The sequence below is a fragment of the Zeugodacus cucurbitae genome, chromosome 3 (assembly GCF_028554725.1).
Source record: "Zeugodacus cucurbitae isolate PBARC_wt_2022May chromosome 3, idZeuCucr1.2, whole genome shotgun sequence".
Taxonomy (NCBI): Eukaryota; Metazoa; Arthropoda; class Insecta; order Diptera; family Tephritidae; genus Zeugodacus; species Zeugodacus cucurbitae.
In genome coordinates this window covers 33163682-33179514 of record NC_071668.1, presented here as the reverse complement: position 1 = coordinate 33179514, position 15833 = coordinate 33163682, and the positions used below count along the sequence as shown (strand labels likewise).

Below are 15833 nucleotides of genomic sequence, written 5' to 3'. Positions count from 1 at the left end.
TGCCGAATAGTTCCTTGACTCAGTTTCACCATTTACGTGACATTGTGTTGACTTTTTATGTCTTAGTTAATACTTAGGACTAACTCGCACATTGGTTTGGCGGCCCATTTTAAAATATACTTTACAAATGACAATACTAAAATGTCAAAACTTTTAAGTATCATTCCGGATAGCTCACATTTATAACAGTATTTACTTTGCATTCGAAAATCGGCGCCAAGCTGTCGCCGCTAAAGGTAAACATTTGTGCATCATTTTGGCTATGAGCTTGTATTTCGGTATACGAATATGTTTTTACTTAACGGTTTTTTTATTTAGAAGATTAAACATAATTTCGAAATATAAACATGATTTTTACTAAGCGATTTTCATTTCGTTGCTGCATCACTTTGGTTGTGAGCCACTGTAAATTTACAAAACTTCATGTCGATGGGGGCACCTCTAAACATAGACGATATTACTTATTTTTCTTGTGTTTAATTTTTACCTAAAAGAGCAAATTTCTACAGGTATGCCGAAGCAAAAATAAGAAAAAAAAACAAGTAAGGAAGGGCTAAGTTCGGGTGTAACCGAACATTTTATACTATCGTAATTTATTTTTTTAATTTTAAAAATTTAAAATTTTGCATGCCATTTTGGATGCAGCGCTTCTGTACATTCTTTATAATGAAATTGGAGGTTTCTGTTGGTTTTCCTTACTGAATTAAAGCATTTTTAGTAGGTGCTAACGTAACCTTTGTATGTAAGGTGGGCGTGGTTATAATCCGATTATCTCCATTTTTGTACTATATAAGGAAATACCTGAAAAAAACGACTCCTGAGAGTTTCGTTGATATAGCTTTAGTAGTTTACGAGATATGTACAAAAAACCTAGTAGAGGGCGGGGCCACGCCCACTTTCCCAAAAAAATTACATCCAAAGATGACCCTTCCTAGAACAATCCTTTGTACCAAATTTCAAATCTTTCGTTGCTTAATTTATGCCTTAGTTTAGCATTTTGTGTGTTTTCGGTTATCGCCATTTTGAGGGGTGGCAGTGGTCCGAACCCGCCCATTTCTCAATTTTTACTCAAGTTACTGCTTGCACGGACGGACAGACAGACATTCGGATTTCAACTTTACTCTTCACCCTCTAGCAACTTTTTTGCGAGAGTATAATAACGGAGGATGGGGTCATGTGTAGAAGTTCACGCAAGTGAGGAAAGTTTTTGATTGTCACTCACTTGGGAGTGGCCAGAAACGATTCTTCTCCACATGGTTCAAGCGGCTCACGACTTCCGGTTTTAGACCAAGTATCCTCTGGGTAGCCAACAGACATCCGTTTGAAGGCGAGCTAAAGTGAGAAGGCGAAGCCCGCTTATGCGGTTGTGCGTAGGGTTTGGGACCCACCACATAAAAACACCCCCCAATGAAAAATCTACGAAAGCCTCGGATGAGACACCCCCCTTTTGATGACGACCCCTGCAAACGTTTTAAGGATTGGTTGCTGGCAGACAGAGGGAATGCTCGAAAATTTTATGAAAAAATGAAGCGACTTAACGAAGGTTTCAAGACCGGAGCATCCTCATGTAGAGACCAAGGTGGTAATCTGGTAACCGATGTCCAGGGCATACTGGGATTATGGAGGGAACACTTCTCCGACCTGCTGAATGGCAGTGAGAGTACAACACCAGGAGATGGCGAACCCGATCCCCCAATCGATGACGATGGAACAGATGTTCCATTACCCGACCATGAAGAAATTCGAATAGCAATTACCCGCTTGAAGAACAACAAAGCAGCGGGGGCCGATAGATTACCGGCAGAACTATTCAAATACGGCGGCGAAGAACTGATAAGGTGCATGCATCAGCTTCTTTGTAGAATATGGTCGGAAGAAAGCATGCCTGACGATTGGAATCTCAGTGTGCTCTGCCCAATCCATAAAAAGGGAGATCCCACAATCTGCGCCAATTACCGTGGGATCAGCCTCCTAAATATCGCATACAAGGTTCTATCGAGCGTATTGTGTGAAAGACTAAAGCCCACCGTCAACAAACTGATTGGACCTTATCAGTGTGGCTTTAGACCTGGAAAATCGACAACTGACCAGATATTCACCATGCGCCAAATCTTGGAAAAGACCCGAGAAAAGAGGATCGACACACACCACCTTTTTGTCGATTTTAAAGCTGCTTTCGACAGCACGAAAAGGAGTTGCCTTTACGCCGCGATGTCTGAATTTGGTATCCCCGCAAAACTAATACGGCTGTGTAAATTGACGTTGAGCAACACCAAAAGCTCCGTCATGATTGGGAAGGACCTCTCCGAGCCGTTCGATACCAAACGAGGTTTCAGACAAGGTGACTCACTATCGTGCGACTTCTTTAACCTGATGCTGGAAAAAATTATAAGAGCTGCAGAGCTAAACCGAGAAGGTACAATCTTCTACAAGAGTGTACAGCTCCTGGCGTACGCCGATGATATTGATATCATCGGAAGCAACAACCGCGCCGTTTGTTCTGCTTTTTCCCGCATGGATAAGGAGGCGAAGCGAATGGGTCTGGAGGTGAATGAGGACAAGACGAAATATCTCCTGTCATCAAACAAACAGTCGGCGCATTCGCGTCTTGGCTCCCACGTCACTGTTGACAGTCATAACTTCGAGGTCGTAGATAATTTCGTATACCTGGGAACCAGCATCAACAACACGAACAATGTCAGCCTCGAAATCCAGCGCAGAATAACTCTTGCCAACAGGTGCTACTTTGGACTGAGTAGGCAATTGAACAGTAAAGTCCTCTCTCGACGAACCAAAATCAAGCTCTACAAGTCGCTTATCATTCCCGTCCTGCTTTACGGTGCAGAAGCTTGGACGATGTCAACATCAGATGAGACGACACTAGGAGTTTTCGAGAGGAAAATTTTGCGCAAGATTTATGGTCCTCAGAACATTGGCAACGGCGAATACCGCAGACGATGGAACGATGAGCTGTACGAGTTATACGACGACATTGACATAGTTCAGCGAATAAAAAGACAGCGGCTACGCTGGCTAGGTCATGTTGTCCGAATGGACGAAAACACTCCAGCCCTGAAAGTGTTCGATGCAGTACCCGCCGGAGGAAGCCGAGGAAGGGGAAGGCTTCCACTCCGTTGGAGGGACCAGGTGGAGAGCGACCTGGTTACACTTGGGATCTCCAACTGGCGCCGAACTGCAAAGGAGAGAGACAGGTGGCGCACTATCGTCGATTCGGCTATAACCGGCTAAACGGTTGCAACGCCAATCACATACATAATAAAATCACTCCATACTAGTGGTCATGCAACTAGAAAATATTAAAGAGATATTAAAATTATTAAGGGAGGAGTAATCTGGGCGCAAATGTGCAAATTAATGTAAAGTTAGCCATATGACCGTGCACGGGTTAAAAAGTTATATTTTTAAATTAGGTCCAAAAACAAAGAATGTCAGGCCAAAAAAAACACGTGAATCGACAGCGCGTCGTTCTTAAAAAAAAATTATTCATAAATCTGAAATTCGTCTAATTATTCGTCTGAAAAAAAGTGAAGTTGGTAAAAATACATGTACGGTGTATCACCAGAACCTGTGTAGGTCGCCTGGTACGCATTGATGGAATCATGCGCAAGGAGCAGCATTTGACCATTTTACAACAAAATTTGGCGACAGTCATCGAAAATTTGGGTCTTGTTGCTGACAAAGTTATCTTTCTGCAAGACAATGACCCAATTTTTTACCCTTATCCGGTAATTTGGGGGACATGAAAAAAAATCATTAAAATCGTTGTTTATTTTTGTTTTCGGCGTCATCTTAGAAAGGATGACTGTTGGGTGATATAGTTTTGCTCGTCACTGTTTATAACCCTCTATCATCTAACTCGTTAAGTTTTTGGTGTTACAAACAACCGTTATGTGAACAAACTATTATCGAGATATACAACATGTTGTAAGAGTATCACTTCATCATGTTGTATAAATAGCAGTAGTGAAAATATTTGTTTAATTAAATATAACATTTCTTAAAAATTCTTGTAGTACTGGTTATATATGTACATACATATACATCCAATGGTTAATTTTAAAAAATGTAATTTTTATATTCTAACAAGATGTATCACTAAAGCTAAATGATGGATGATATATGAATATGATAAGGAAGACGAGACGAGTTAAATGACTACGTTAGATACAGTAGTGGCGTGGCCAAAAAATATAAAGTGTTATAACTAAATTTGGTACATAGCATCACACTAGGACAGGGCATATTTTGATGGAAATTTTGTCGTGACCCCGCCCCTTACTAAGTTTTTGTATATATGTATCTCTCAAACTATAACAATGTCCCAAAAAAGTGTACATATTTAACTATATAGCGTTACATGTCTGCAGGCATTCTAGGAAAATCACGTGCATGCTCGAAAACATGAACACTCTAAAACGTGAACACGCAGAAAAGTGAACACACTTTTTTGTGCATTGACTATTCTAAAACGTGAACAAGGCACGAAAGCTCTAAAACATGATCAATAAATGTTTCAATATTTTATTGTCTTAATAATTCTAAACTTGAGAAATCCCCTAATTCTGAAATTCTCGTTAGATTACAAAAATGATCCAGTTTGACGTACTTAGTGATGTGGTTGCTAAATCCACCATTTGTGGGATTAAACCGAAAAGAAAAGGGATTTAAAAACTCGTAAATGACAAATTTTCAGAGCTGTCCAAAATGGAGATATCTCTATATCCGTATTCAAAATAAGAACTGGCAAAAGATTTATTGTTGAAAGAAAAAGCCAAAAACCTTTAAAAATTAAAGGAAAACGAAACTGATTTTTACGCTAGTTATGGATGGCTTCAAACATTAAAAAAAAACTATTACAGAGAAATTTGAAATTTTCAACAAAGCGGTACAGTGCGCTACTTATGAAGGCGTCGATTAAAACAAAGTGCAAAAAATATGGGTGTTTTTTTAAATAACAATCTTCTCTTACATTCCCTATCATTTCCTTAAGTAAAACATAAATATGTAACATAAAATAAAACAATAAGTTTTTATTTTGCAGCACTATGAGTTTATCTTGAGCTTTTTTTCAAAACTGAGTACTTAATTCTATTGTTAGTTATTATAAAGCTAAGCTCTAGCCCTATAAGTGCCTAGTCATCAAAATTTGGTTTGCGCTTGTTTCGCTCAACTGCCTAATAATTGGGATATCGGGTGTGCATGTAGCGCATTCCATTAAGCTAAGAGTGCAATAGGAGACTCAATTGTAAGTTGACTCCAAATTATGCAGACATTGTTGTCTGCGAATTTATGTTGTGTTAACTCCTCCCTCCAAAATTCCAATCGTTCCCGATTGGTCTTTAAAATTATGGTATGTTGTTAATAGCGTTTTTAGACAGCCAAATAAATTGATCAATTTAAATTTAAATCGAGAAACCCATTTTTGCCGTTTATACTGCCGGTTACTTTATTTACAATCAGCTGTTAGTTGGTAATTTCATCAGCTGATTATTATTTTTCAGCAGCGCCATCTACGGCCTAGTAGTATTAATGCTATTTTATCAAAAAATTCTGCCAAAAAAATTCTGTCACAGACAAAGAACGTATATCGTAGGTCTTCGTCGCAGAGTTGCTTTTGATTTTCAAGTCGATTTGTGGAAAATGGAGATTTTATTTTGTATGGTAAATCGATATCAATAAGCGTTTAAATCGAGCAGAGGCCGGTAAATTGATCATTTAGCTCCTGTCTAAAAAGGCTATAAGACTTTTAAGCCTTGCAACTTTCCTTGTCGGCATATGAATCGCCTCCGCGTTTTGAATAGTGATTTTGGCCAGTAAAGTTTAACTAGTAAATTTAGAGAGCTAATTTTTTTATATTTTTTATATTAAGCTCTCTCATAAACTTTATAGATAGTACTTTTTCGTACTCGGATCGAGAATTTGAATTATGGATTAATGCTGGCAATGGTCTCAGGCTGTGAGCTTCTAAGGCAGTAAAGTTTACATTGTTAATTTTTATTGTTTCATTAAAAATTTTTACTAATACAATTTAAATGTCTCGTTACATTATTACAAATAGTTAAATTTCCTTGAAAGTTATTTAGTAAAATTAATCCTGCTTTTAGTTCTTCAATGTTTCTTACATGCTCAGTATTTGTAATAATACAATCATAAGGTTTGTTACCTATCAAATTTTCAATACAATTTTCGTTTTTTAAATCTTCAATTTGGTCTTGTTTGCATATTTTTACATTAGTTATTTGTTTACAATCATTTTCTACTCCATAGTAAATTTCATTACATTTCAAAACGTTTTCAAATTTTAATTTCAAAATTGTTCCACTTTTGATTATTGGTTTTATTAAAATGCAATTACAGATTTCATTCCTTGTTTTTGGTACTTTTATTACATAAATTAGTAAATTTTGTTTCATAGCGATTATAATATTTGCAAAGTTTAATGATTCTTTTAAAGAATCAAACGAAATGTTTTCTTCAATAAATATGTCATTTATCTTGTGACCCTCTTCATTTGATATTTTGAACCTGTTTATTATGTTTGCTTTGGTAAGATGTACAAAATAAATACGGTCCAGAGCAGAACACCACTGTTTGCCATTGTCACCCAATTGATTGTAATGTATGCAGCGCCAGTATGGGTCAACGCATTAAAGCAGAATACATATGTATTCACATACGTATACCGGTCAAATCTCTATTCCAGCTCAGTGCACTTAGAGTTGCCAGTGCTTTCCATACAATGTCTCATGAAGCCGCAAAGGAGTCGTATCAGGTATAATGCCTCCTGATATTTGCTTTGGAGTACAATAAAGTATACGAGTGACGGTAAAATATCAATAGGCCATGGTATCAATAGTAGAAACCATGGTGCAGTAGACTTCTACCTGACGCAATTCCTAAGTGGTCACGGCAGCTTCACGAATGGCCACGATGACGTAGGAATGCATTCATTTTGTGATAGTGCAAAAGAAAATACCAAAGACGTATGTATTTTTCAATTGCCCAAAGTATGAAGCAGATAGAAAATATTTGGAAGAACAAACGTTGGAGAGAATAATGTCCGAAAATATAGTACTACACATGTTGCGATCAAAGCAAGTGTGGTATTACGTAAAACATTGGCCCGTAAAGTTCCCTATAGAGCAGAGAATATTAGCAAATATCCGTAATCAGAGAACAAACCCCTGAGATGTTGAAGCCAATATGCTTAGCTGGCATTGCGATGTAATACCTAACGGAAGTTCCGCAGAGCAATTTTACCAGCCGCTATGAGCTTTTATATGAGATGGTTTTTAGTAGGTTAAAGGCCCACACCAGAGTTGAAAGGGAACAATGTCTTTTGATGATTTTCCTACTGGATAAAAAAAAAAACACTTTTTATTTGGGAGTTTGGAAACGAACTAAATAATATTGACGTCCGTTTTAAATTCTTATTGATTTTTGTAAGCAGTGTGCATATAATACCTCGAATTAAGCAACGGAGGGAAAATAAAAGCTTCCGTACCTTATTTAATAAAATTTCATCAAAAAAATTATATTAAGTATTTGATAAATATATTATTAATAAATTAAGAAATTTTGTATTTCACAAAATACTTATAGCGTTTTTAGACAGAAGCAAATCGATCAATTTACGGGCCTCTGCTCGATTTAAACGCTTATTGATATCGATTTACCATACAAAATAAAATCTCCATTTATTTTAAATTGAATTTAAATCGACTTGAAAATCAAAAGCAACTCTGCGACAAGAACGTACGATATACGTTCTTTGTCTGTGATTGGCTGATTTATTTGACGGACGGACGGACAGACAGACATTCGGATTTGAACTCCACTCTTCACCCTGATCACTTTGGTATATATAACCCTATATCTAACTCGTTTAGTTTTGGGTGTTACAAACAACCGTTATGTGAACAAGACTATAATACTCTCTTTAGCAACATTTGTTGCGAGAGTATAAAAATGTATAACAGCTGATCGTAAATCGAGTAGCCTGCAGTATAAACGGCAAAAATGGGTTTCTCGATTTAAATTTAAATTGATCAATTTATTTGGCTGCCTAAAATCGCTATTATACTGTAGCAAAGAATAATTACAACACTCAAGATAGTAAGCAACGTTATGTTGTTAAGAATATGAATGTTGCTGCGTTTACGCATCTCAGCGCATTAAAGTTGAAAAATTGCAACTTCTTTGTGTATTCGAATCCGAGTTTGAATTTCAGAGCGTTGGTGGCGAAAACATGAGAAAGCTATGTAGCTCCTCGCATATATACATATATATATATATATATACATATATGTACATATATACCTATATATATAGAAAGGATTTTTTTTAAATTGTGCTAGTATATAATGGTTAAATACTAACAACAATTATAATCTAATAAGTTAAAAAATAATAATTAAAGCTAAATATTAGAGAAATCCATTTGCTGCTACAGTTGCCTTGCTAAGTCTCGATCAGTAGTTTCGATGAGTCTGGATGCCTCCTCATTTACATGCTGTCTAAGCCTCATTTCGTGAGACTTTGTAAGTTTGTTTATTTCGTTTACTACTGAATTGACACCAAGATCACGGTGAAGGTCAGCAGATCTAACATACCAAGGAGCATTAACTATGCTTTTTATTTTGCTAAATGCAGGCAATTCAGTTTTGACTGGAGCAAGCTTAGCATTTAGGGTGATTCCTAGGTACTTAGCATCATTGTGATGTGGTATAGGAGTACCATTTATATAAATGGGAGGTATGATGGTTTTTTTTTAAGTAAAGTCTACGTGTATTGATTTAGAATCGTTTAATTTAATGCGCCACTTGGAAGCCCACTTAGTAATTGCATTGACTGCTGTTTGCACTCGAAGGGTAGATACTGAGGTTGACTCTCCTGCTGCTAACAGGGCTTTGTCATCCGCAAATGTCGCTGTCACATTACTTGAGTCAGTGGGGATGATATTACTTATAAAACGAAAGTAAAGCATTGGCCCCAATATAGACAGTATTTCCACGTATTATTTCTCTATTTCTCCACTATTTCCTCCTGGCCAATCTACTTGATTTCAAATCAAAGTTTAAACTCATATTAAAATTTGTTGATCATAATAACGGATGTTCCGTTGCTATTCGATTTGCCATCTGCCATCGCCTCCGACCACTAGAAAAGGTCATTTTTGCAAATAGCTACAATGCGACAATCAAGAAATTTGTTAATTTTTTGTCGTTTTTCGCAAGTCTAACTACTAGATTTTCACGCTAAAGCATTTATGAGACCCAATTTTCACAATATCCAGGAGTAATTTCCCTTGCATTCTAAGCTGAGGACTTGTACGGCTTCTTCAACTGAGCAATTCCCAAGTAGACGAAACAATCTACGACTTCAGTCTGCAAAAAGCAGAAGTAACAGTGCTGTTGTTGCTTCCGATGATATAAATAGCATCGATGTATCGCATAAGAACATGTGTATTCAACTCAACTGTCAAACGTTCGCATTCGCTCACGCGAGCTTTAGAGCTTTCATAAAGTATGCTTTCCCCTTTTGTAAATTATTCAATAGAAATACTCGTTATTTAATTTAATATAATATTTCCCTTAAAAAATTCAAAGTATTCATACTCCAAAGTCGGATAGTTGGAATGATTGTAGTACATTATAAGTACAAAAAAGGCAAGTGGTTACTAAGTTCCGTGTGATTAGAAGCTAGTAAAAACCTATTGAAATATTTGTTATACGTTTGCTTTACGCGAACTTTACTCGCGTTAGAAATCAAACATAATAAGAGTGATAGCGTTTTATTTAAATTATGTACATCAATATACATACAATCGATGAAATACTATCAGAAATATACTAACATGAGAATTATGTCCCTGTATTTTCAGAGAACGTTTTATATCTGAGCATACTATAATGGCGGTATTCACTTCACAAGGACAAGTTGGTGGTCCCTGCCTTTACATGCCTGCTACAAGGCGTCAAAATCACCAATGTCGTAAGGAGTTTGGTCTTCCAAATGCAATATTCGAAGCTCGACGATTAGCAACATCACACTGTGAAAGTCAATTCAGATACGATCGGTGGAATTGTTCAATTGAGACTCGAGGCAAGCGTAACATCTTTAAGAAATTATACAAAGAAACTGCTTTTGTACATGCACTTACTGCAGCAGCTCTGACACACACTATTGCACGATCGTGTGCTGAAGGCCGAATGACTAAATGCATTTGTGGCCCACGGAAGCAAAACAGAATTGGTCAAGATTTTCAATGGGGAGGATGCAACGATAATTTGAAGCACGGTAAAAGGGTGACAAGGAGTTTTCTTAATTTGAGGGACAGTGATGATGACGAAGTTTCTGAAATTTTGCGACATGACTCAGAGGCAAGTACAAAACTAGCGATTTACGGTGGAATTTAATATGCGCGAGTAGATTAAATTTTTTTTTTTTAGAATTCAACATACAGTGGAACTTCCATAACTCGAACTTCTATAAGTCGAAGATCGCCATAACTCGAACTCTTGATATGGCAATAGAAGTAGAATTTCATACAAAATTAATTAAATAAATCGAACTTTTCGACCAGGGGTTAATAAAAAGTTTAAAATTTTACTATCGAGTGTCTCTATATCGTATGGAGGCTAACAAAAAATATGATATTATACTTATGGATTACAAAAATCGTGTAATACCTGAGACAGACATGTAGTATCTATTGTAGTATGCTTCAGAAACCATATGTATATCACCGGTTTTCCGAATTTTATTTGAAAGCAAATGGTGTTCCGTACTACAATAGAGTTCAAGAAATCATTGAAATTTTGTGGTGTTGTGAAATGTACTACAATGGATTGCATTGAACACACCGAAAGCTTTAAGCTCTTCTGCTACAATCATATGTTTTCGGACATTTTGACATCAGAAAATAAATTAAATTCAAAATTAATTGAAATCAAAAAACAAAATTTGAAAAAAAAAATGATGTGAAAATATGTAATATGTATGTAATAATATTGAAGTTATAACTAAGTCAGGATCAATTTTCCTGCCTGCCATAATTACATTTTGCTTGAATTTGTTTGTATCAGCTGATGAATGTAAACATATTACAATATACTACATGTGTGTCACTATGCTGGTTCATGGTTTCTAGAGCTTTTATTGTAGTACATATAATAGTAAGGAAACCATATGCCTGTCTTAGGTACAACAAAGGCATGGGATACAGAGGTCAAGAGCTAAACAATAGCAAAATGCAACAAACAAAATTACAGAATACACGTTTTAACGTATGTACATAAAACTTTATACGATGTAAATAAATAGAACTGTGTATAAATCTATAGTTTACAGCTTTTTCAAAGATTTAATGTTTTAATGCAAATTCTATAACTCTAACAGCCGGTTTCACGAAACAAATTTAAGTGAAAAATAATAAATTTCAGTTTCACCATTTGATTTAATTTTTATTTAAACGGTCACGCTTTGCCATTTAAATATTATTTAAATAGTGTCATATGTAACCATGGTTACGCTTTTCTATCAGCTGAATTCCCATTTGTTTACGATTTTGACAAAGAAATTCAACTTATTTGTTTACATAAATCAGCTGTTATTCTTACTAACATCCCTGCCTTTTAATTTTTTGGATGCCAAATGTCAATAATGGTGAAACGCAGGAAATTTAAGTGCAAAGTTAAATAAAAATTAAAATTAAAACTAAATGGAACTTAATTTTCCATTAAAAACTTTCGTGAAACCGGCTGTAAGTCTCTCTAACTCGAAGTCTTTTTGTTGATTATGGTGATTCGAGTTAGAAAAGTTCCACTATATTAAACTGGTTCTTGACTACCAGATTACATCGGAACTGACCTAAGCCAAGCAACAGATACCCATTAAATTGCAGATCGTCCGCATAGCTCTTCGTCTTGAATATGTACAGATGTGATTAGATGAGTTCTATTTTTTACAGAAAATACTTTGACAATATTATTTCATTGTATTACATGTTCAGCTGATATAAACAGCGTTCGGTTCAGTGAACTGGATAAAAATTATCGAAGCATATTCAACTGAAACCAATTTGTTTGATTCAAAAGAGTTTCACCCATCTATTCATACTAATGACAAAAAACTAAAACACATATTTTGAAACGAAAGAATATTTAATGGTCACACAAGTCAATATGAAATTTTTTTTTCCTTTGCGTATGAATTTTTTGCAGTAAATTGCCGGCATACATCAGTGGCTCACAGCTTATTTCATGCATATGAATTTACAAAATTTGAAATGTTATATCTTGACAACAAAAACACATATCGAAATAATTTAAACTTCTAGTTGTTAATACGAATGTGTAGTTTATAAAATATACTTTATTTTATTATTTTTATTTATTATTCAATAACTTACAAACAAAAAACCAGAAACGTAAACAAATTTCATATCACAGCTTATTTCATGCAGTGTACTTTTAATTAAAAATAAGATAAATAATTTGTATAAAACTTGCTTAATACTTAGTATGATATCCGTTAGCTTTTAATACAGCTTTTAGTCTAGCTGGCATGGACTCAACTAGTTCTTTTGTAATTTCTGTCCCAATTTTGTTCCATTCTTCCAAAATAGCACTTTTTAGCTGTTGCTTATTACTGATGCGGAGTTTACGGATGTTATTTTCTAACAAAGACCATAAATTCTCGATCGGGTTCATGTCAGGTACCTGGGCCGGCGGATTCATTAAATGTGGACAATTCCATATTAGCCAGGTCTGTACTATTGACGCTTTGTGTTTACGATCGCTGTCCTGATAATACCTGAAATTTTGACGGATCCCAAGTTTCTCGGCACTTTGGATTAAATTTTCTTTCAATATATTAAGGTACAATGTTTTGTCCATTATACTCTCAATAAATACCAAATTTCCAACGTCAGCTGCAGACATACACGCCCATACCATAACACTGCCCCCACCATGTTTAACTGTTGCCCTAATGTTACATCTCTGAAGCTCAGTATTGGGTTTCCTCCACACGTAAGCCATTCCATCTGAACCGAAAAGGTTGAATTTCGACTCGTCAGCAAAAATTACAGTATTCCAGAAGTTAAAATCCTTGGTTTCCGGCTCCCTTGCAATTGTAACTCGGCTTAGTTGGTTTTTTTGCTAATGAATGGCTTCTTTCGGTCTACTCGACCATTGAAGTCATGCGCACGTAGTACCCGACGCACGGTTTCAGCACAAAATGATTTCCCTAGCTCCTCCTGAATGTCTATAGTGAACTTTGGAACTCATAATCTCAGGTTTTCTTTAATTGTGCGTTTCGGCCTTTATTTTGAATGCGACCTTCATGCACGAAACGCTCCATTATATTTTGCACTGTAGCACTACTTAAACTTACAATCTCAGCAATTTTTCACTGTGATTTTCCATTTTTGAAATGGTTTATGACCAATTCTCGCTGCTCAATCGTTGTACGGGGGCCCATTTTACTCAAATTGGTACACTGGTGTACTCGACACTCAAAAATACATTAAAATTGTTCAAACTATTACTGAATCCCAGCCCTAAGATTTACAAACGCCTAGTACCGCAACCCTAGCAACGGGATTTCTCCACAACATAGACAAGTGGGTGCATGAAATAAGCTGGGAGCAAAATTTCTGGAAGGTAGCTGGAATTCTTGTTTTTGTAAACGTAAGATTGTTCTTCCAAGAACATTATTTAGCATACTATATTAGTAAAGCATTGTAGAATATATATCCATCAACTTTTTTTTCTTAAGTGTCTTACTTTCCACTTTATGGCAATATAAACTGAAAAATTTATATTGCATGAAATAAGCTGTGAGCCACTGTATGTAAAAATTACATTGATATGAATATAATATGAATAACCGGGATTCTTGAATGTGAAACTCCACCAATTTGAAGATGCTTTATAATTGAATTGTAGTATGTGTTTATTTATAGGTTGGTATTGAATCAGTATCTACGTTGATGATGGACAAATGCAAATGTCATGGAGTTTCTGGGTCTTGTTCAATGAAAACATGTTGGAAAAAATTGTCTGAGTTTAATGCAACATCAACACTATTACGACAAAAATATAATGAAGCTATTCGAAAGGCGCCTAACTTGCGTACAATACGACGGAATGCCCCCATAAATCGGTTAAAAAGGTTGAAACAAAAAAGAAAAAAAGTTAGTCGTTTATTTAAATTAACATCATATGAATATATCATTTATAAAAATTTAATTTGTTAGCAATCACAATATACGACGCTCTACTATCTTGAAACTTCCCCTACATATTGCTCTGTCACAAAAGATCGGCAATGCTTGCATCCTGACAACTGCGCAAATCTATGCTGCGGACGTGGATATACAACTCATGTTTTCAAGCAAGTAGAAAAGTGTCGCTGTCGATTTAATAACGGAAGATGTTGTCAACTCATTTGCGATTATTGCCAACGATTCGAAGATAAATTTTTTTGTAAATAAATTTGCTTTAAGTACTTATTTTTACAATGTATATGAGTCTCAACCATATAATTATAGGTCTGTTTTTTGTTCAGATTCCATAGATATTTTTATGTATCCCAATTCTATTATTAAACTTCAATGCAAAGGTTTAATAAAAATACTTATTTATATGTATTTAAAAAAAATAACCATTGCTCACTTACTTGAAACGTAAGATGGAAAAACCAGTAGTTAAGATTTTAATAATTGATAAACATGTATAGACTGGTACGTTTCTTTAGTGAAAATATATGTAAATGAACAGGCCTATAAATACATATGCTACTAATTATAATGAACCGAAGTTAAAATCATATTTACTTTCTAAGTAGAATTTGATTCCGTGTGTATTATATTTGTAATAAGGATATTCATATGACACTCAAAAAAATTTAAATTAATACAAATTAAATCAACCAATTATAGTTGTAACCATATAACCATATGTATGTATACAAATGAACATTTTGAAAGTCAATATCGCTCTGTTCATTAAATTGCGGAATTAAAACTATGTCGATTAAAAAACTAGTATAAAAAATATTTATAGCCATAGTATTTAGCACATAAAAAGCTTTCTAAAGATTTTATATTTATTTCATATAAAAAATAAAACTGCTGCTTTAAATTACTGTATATTTTCTCGACTGCAAATAGGTTTTTTCTACAAAATTTGTGTTTTCTAGATCTGTTTAATTTAGTGAATGACCAAATATATTTACAACACTTATTTTAACCATGTGTAAGGAAACCTACTTGAAGGCCATTCTTTGAGTTTCACCATTTTAGTATTGGAAATATTAACAAACTACTAATTTCTGCCTTTACATAGATTAACAACAAATTATTGATGACTGCATCAACATAAAAGCTTACAGACTATATTAGTTCAAATGAATAACACAGCCCTACAAAAAAAAGATTTTTTTTGTTGCCCTGGATATCTGTGAACATTTTTATGTTTTCAAGTGTCCAGATCACGAATATATATATGAAAGTACTGAATGTGTTTTTATACTCTCGCAACAACAAAGTTGCTAGAGAGTATTATAGTTTTGTTCACCTAACGGTTGTTTGTAACACCTAAAACTAAATGAGTTAGATATAGAGTCATATATACCAAAGTGATCAGGGTGACGAGTAGATTTGAAATCCGGATCTCTGTCCGTCCGTCCGTCTGTCCGTCTGTCCGTCTGTGCAAGCTGTAACTTGAGTAAAAATTAAGATATCTTGACGAAACTTGGCACAAATATTCCTTGGCACCATAAGAAGATCAAGTTCGAAAATGGGT

The 15833-nt window shown here is 35.1% G+C and overlaps 1 protein-coding gene across 7 annotated transcripts in view; it reads left to right on the top strand.

The window, feature by feature from the left end:
* Positions 1-15175, top strand: part of LOC105220193 (protein Wnt-4) — a 127945-nt gene extending 112770 nt beyond the window's left edge. For all 7 annotated transcript variants that reach the window (XM_054226584.1, XM_054226586.1, XM_054226582.1 and 4 more), the window contains 3 exons: positions 9905-10403; positions 13991-14221; positions 14285-15175. In XM_054226584.1, coding sequence (XP_054082559.1) covers positions 9905-10403; positions 13991-14221; positions 14285-14521 — 967 coding nt within the window. In that variant the 3' untranslated portion in view covers positions 14522-15175. The remainder of the gene's footprint in view (positions 1-9904; positions 10404-13990; positions 14222-14284) is intronic.
* The last annotated feature ends 658 nt before the right edge of the window (positions 15176-15833 follow it).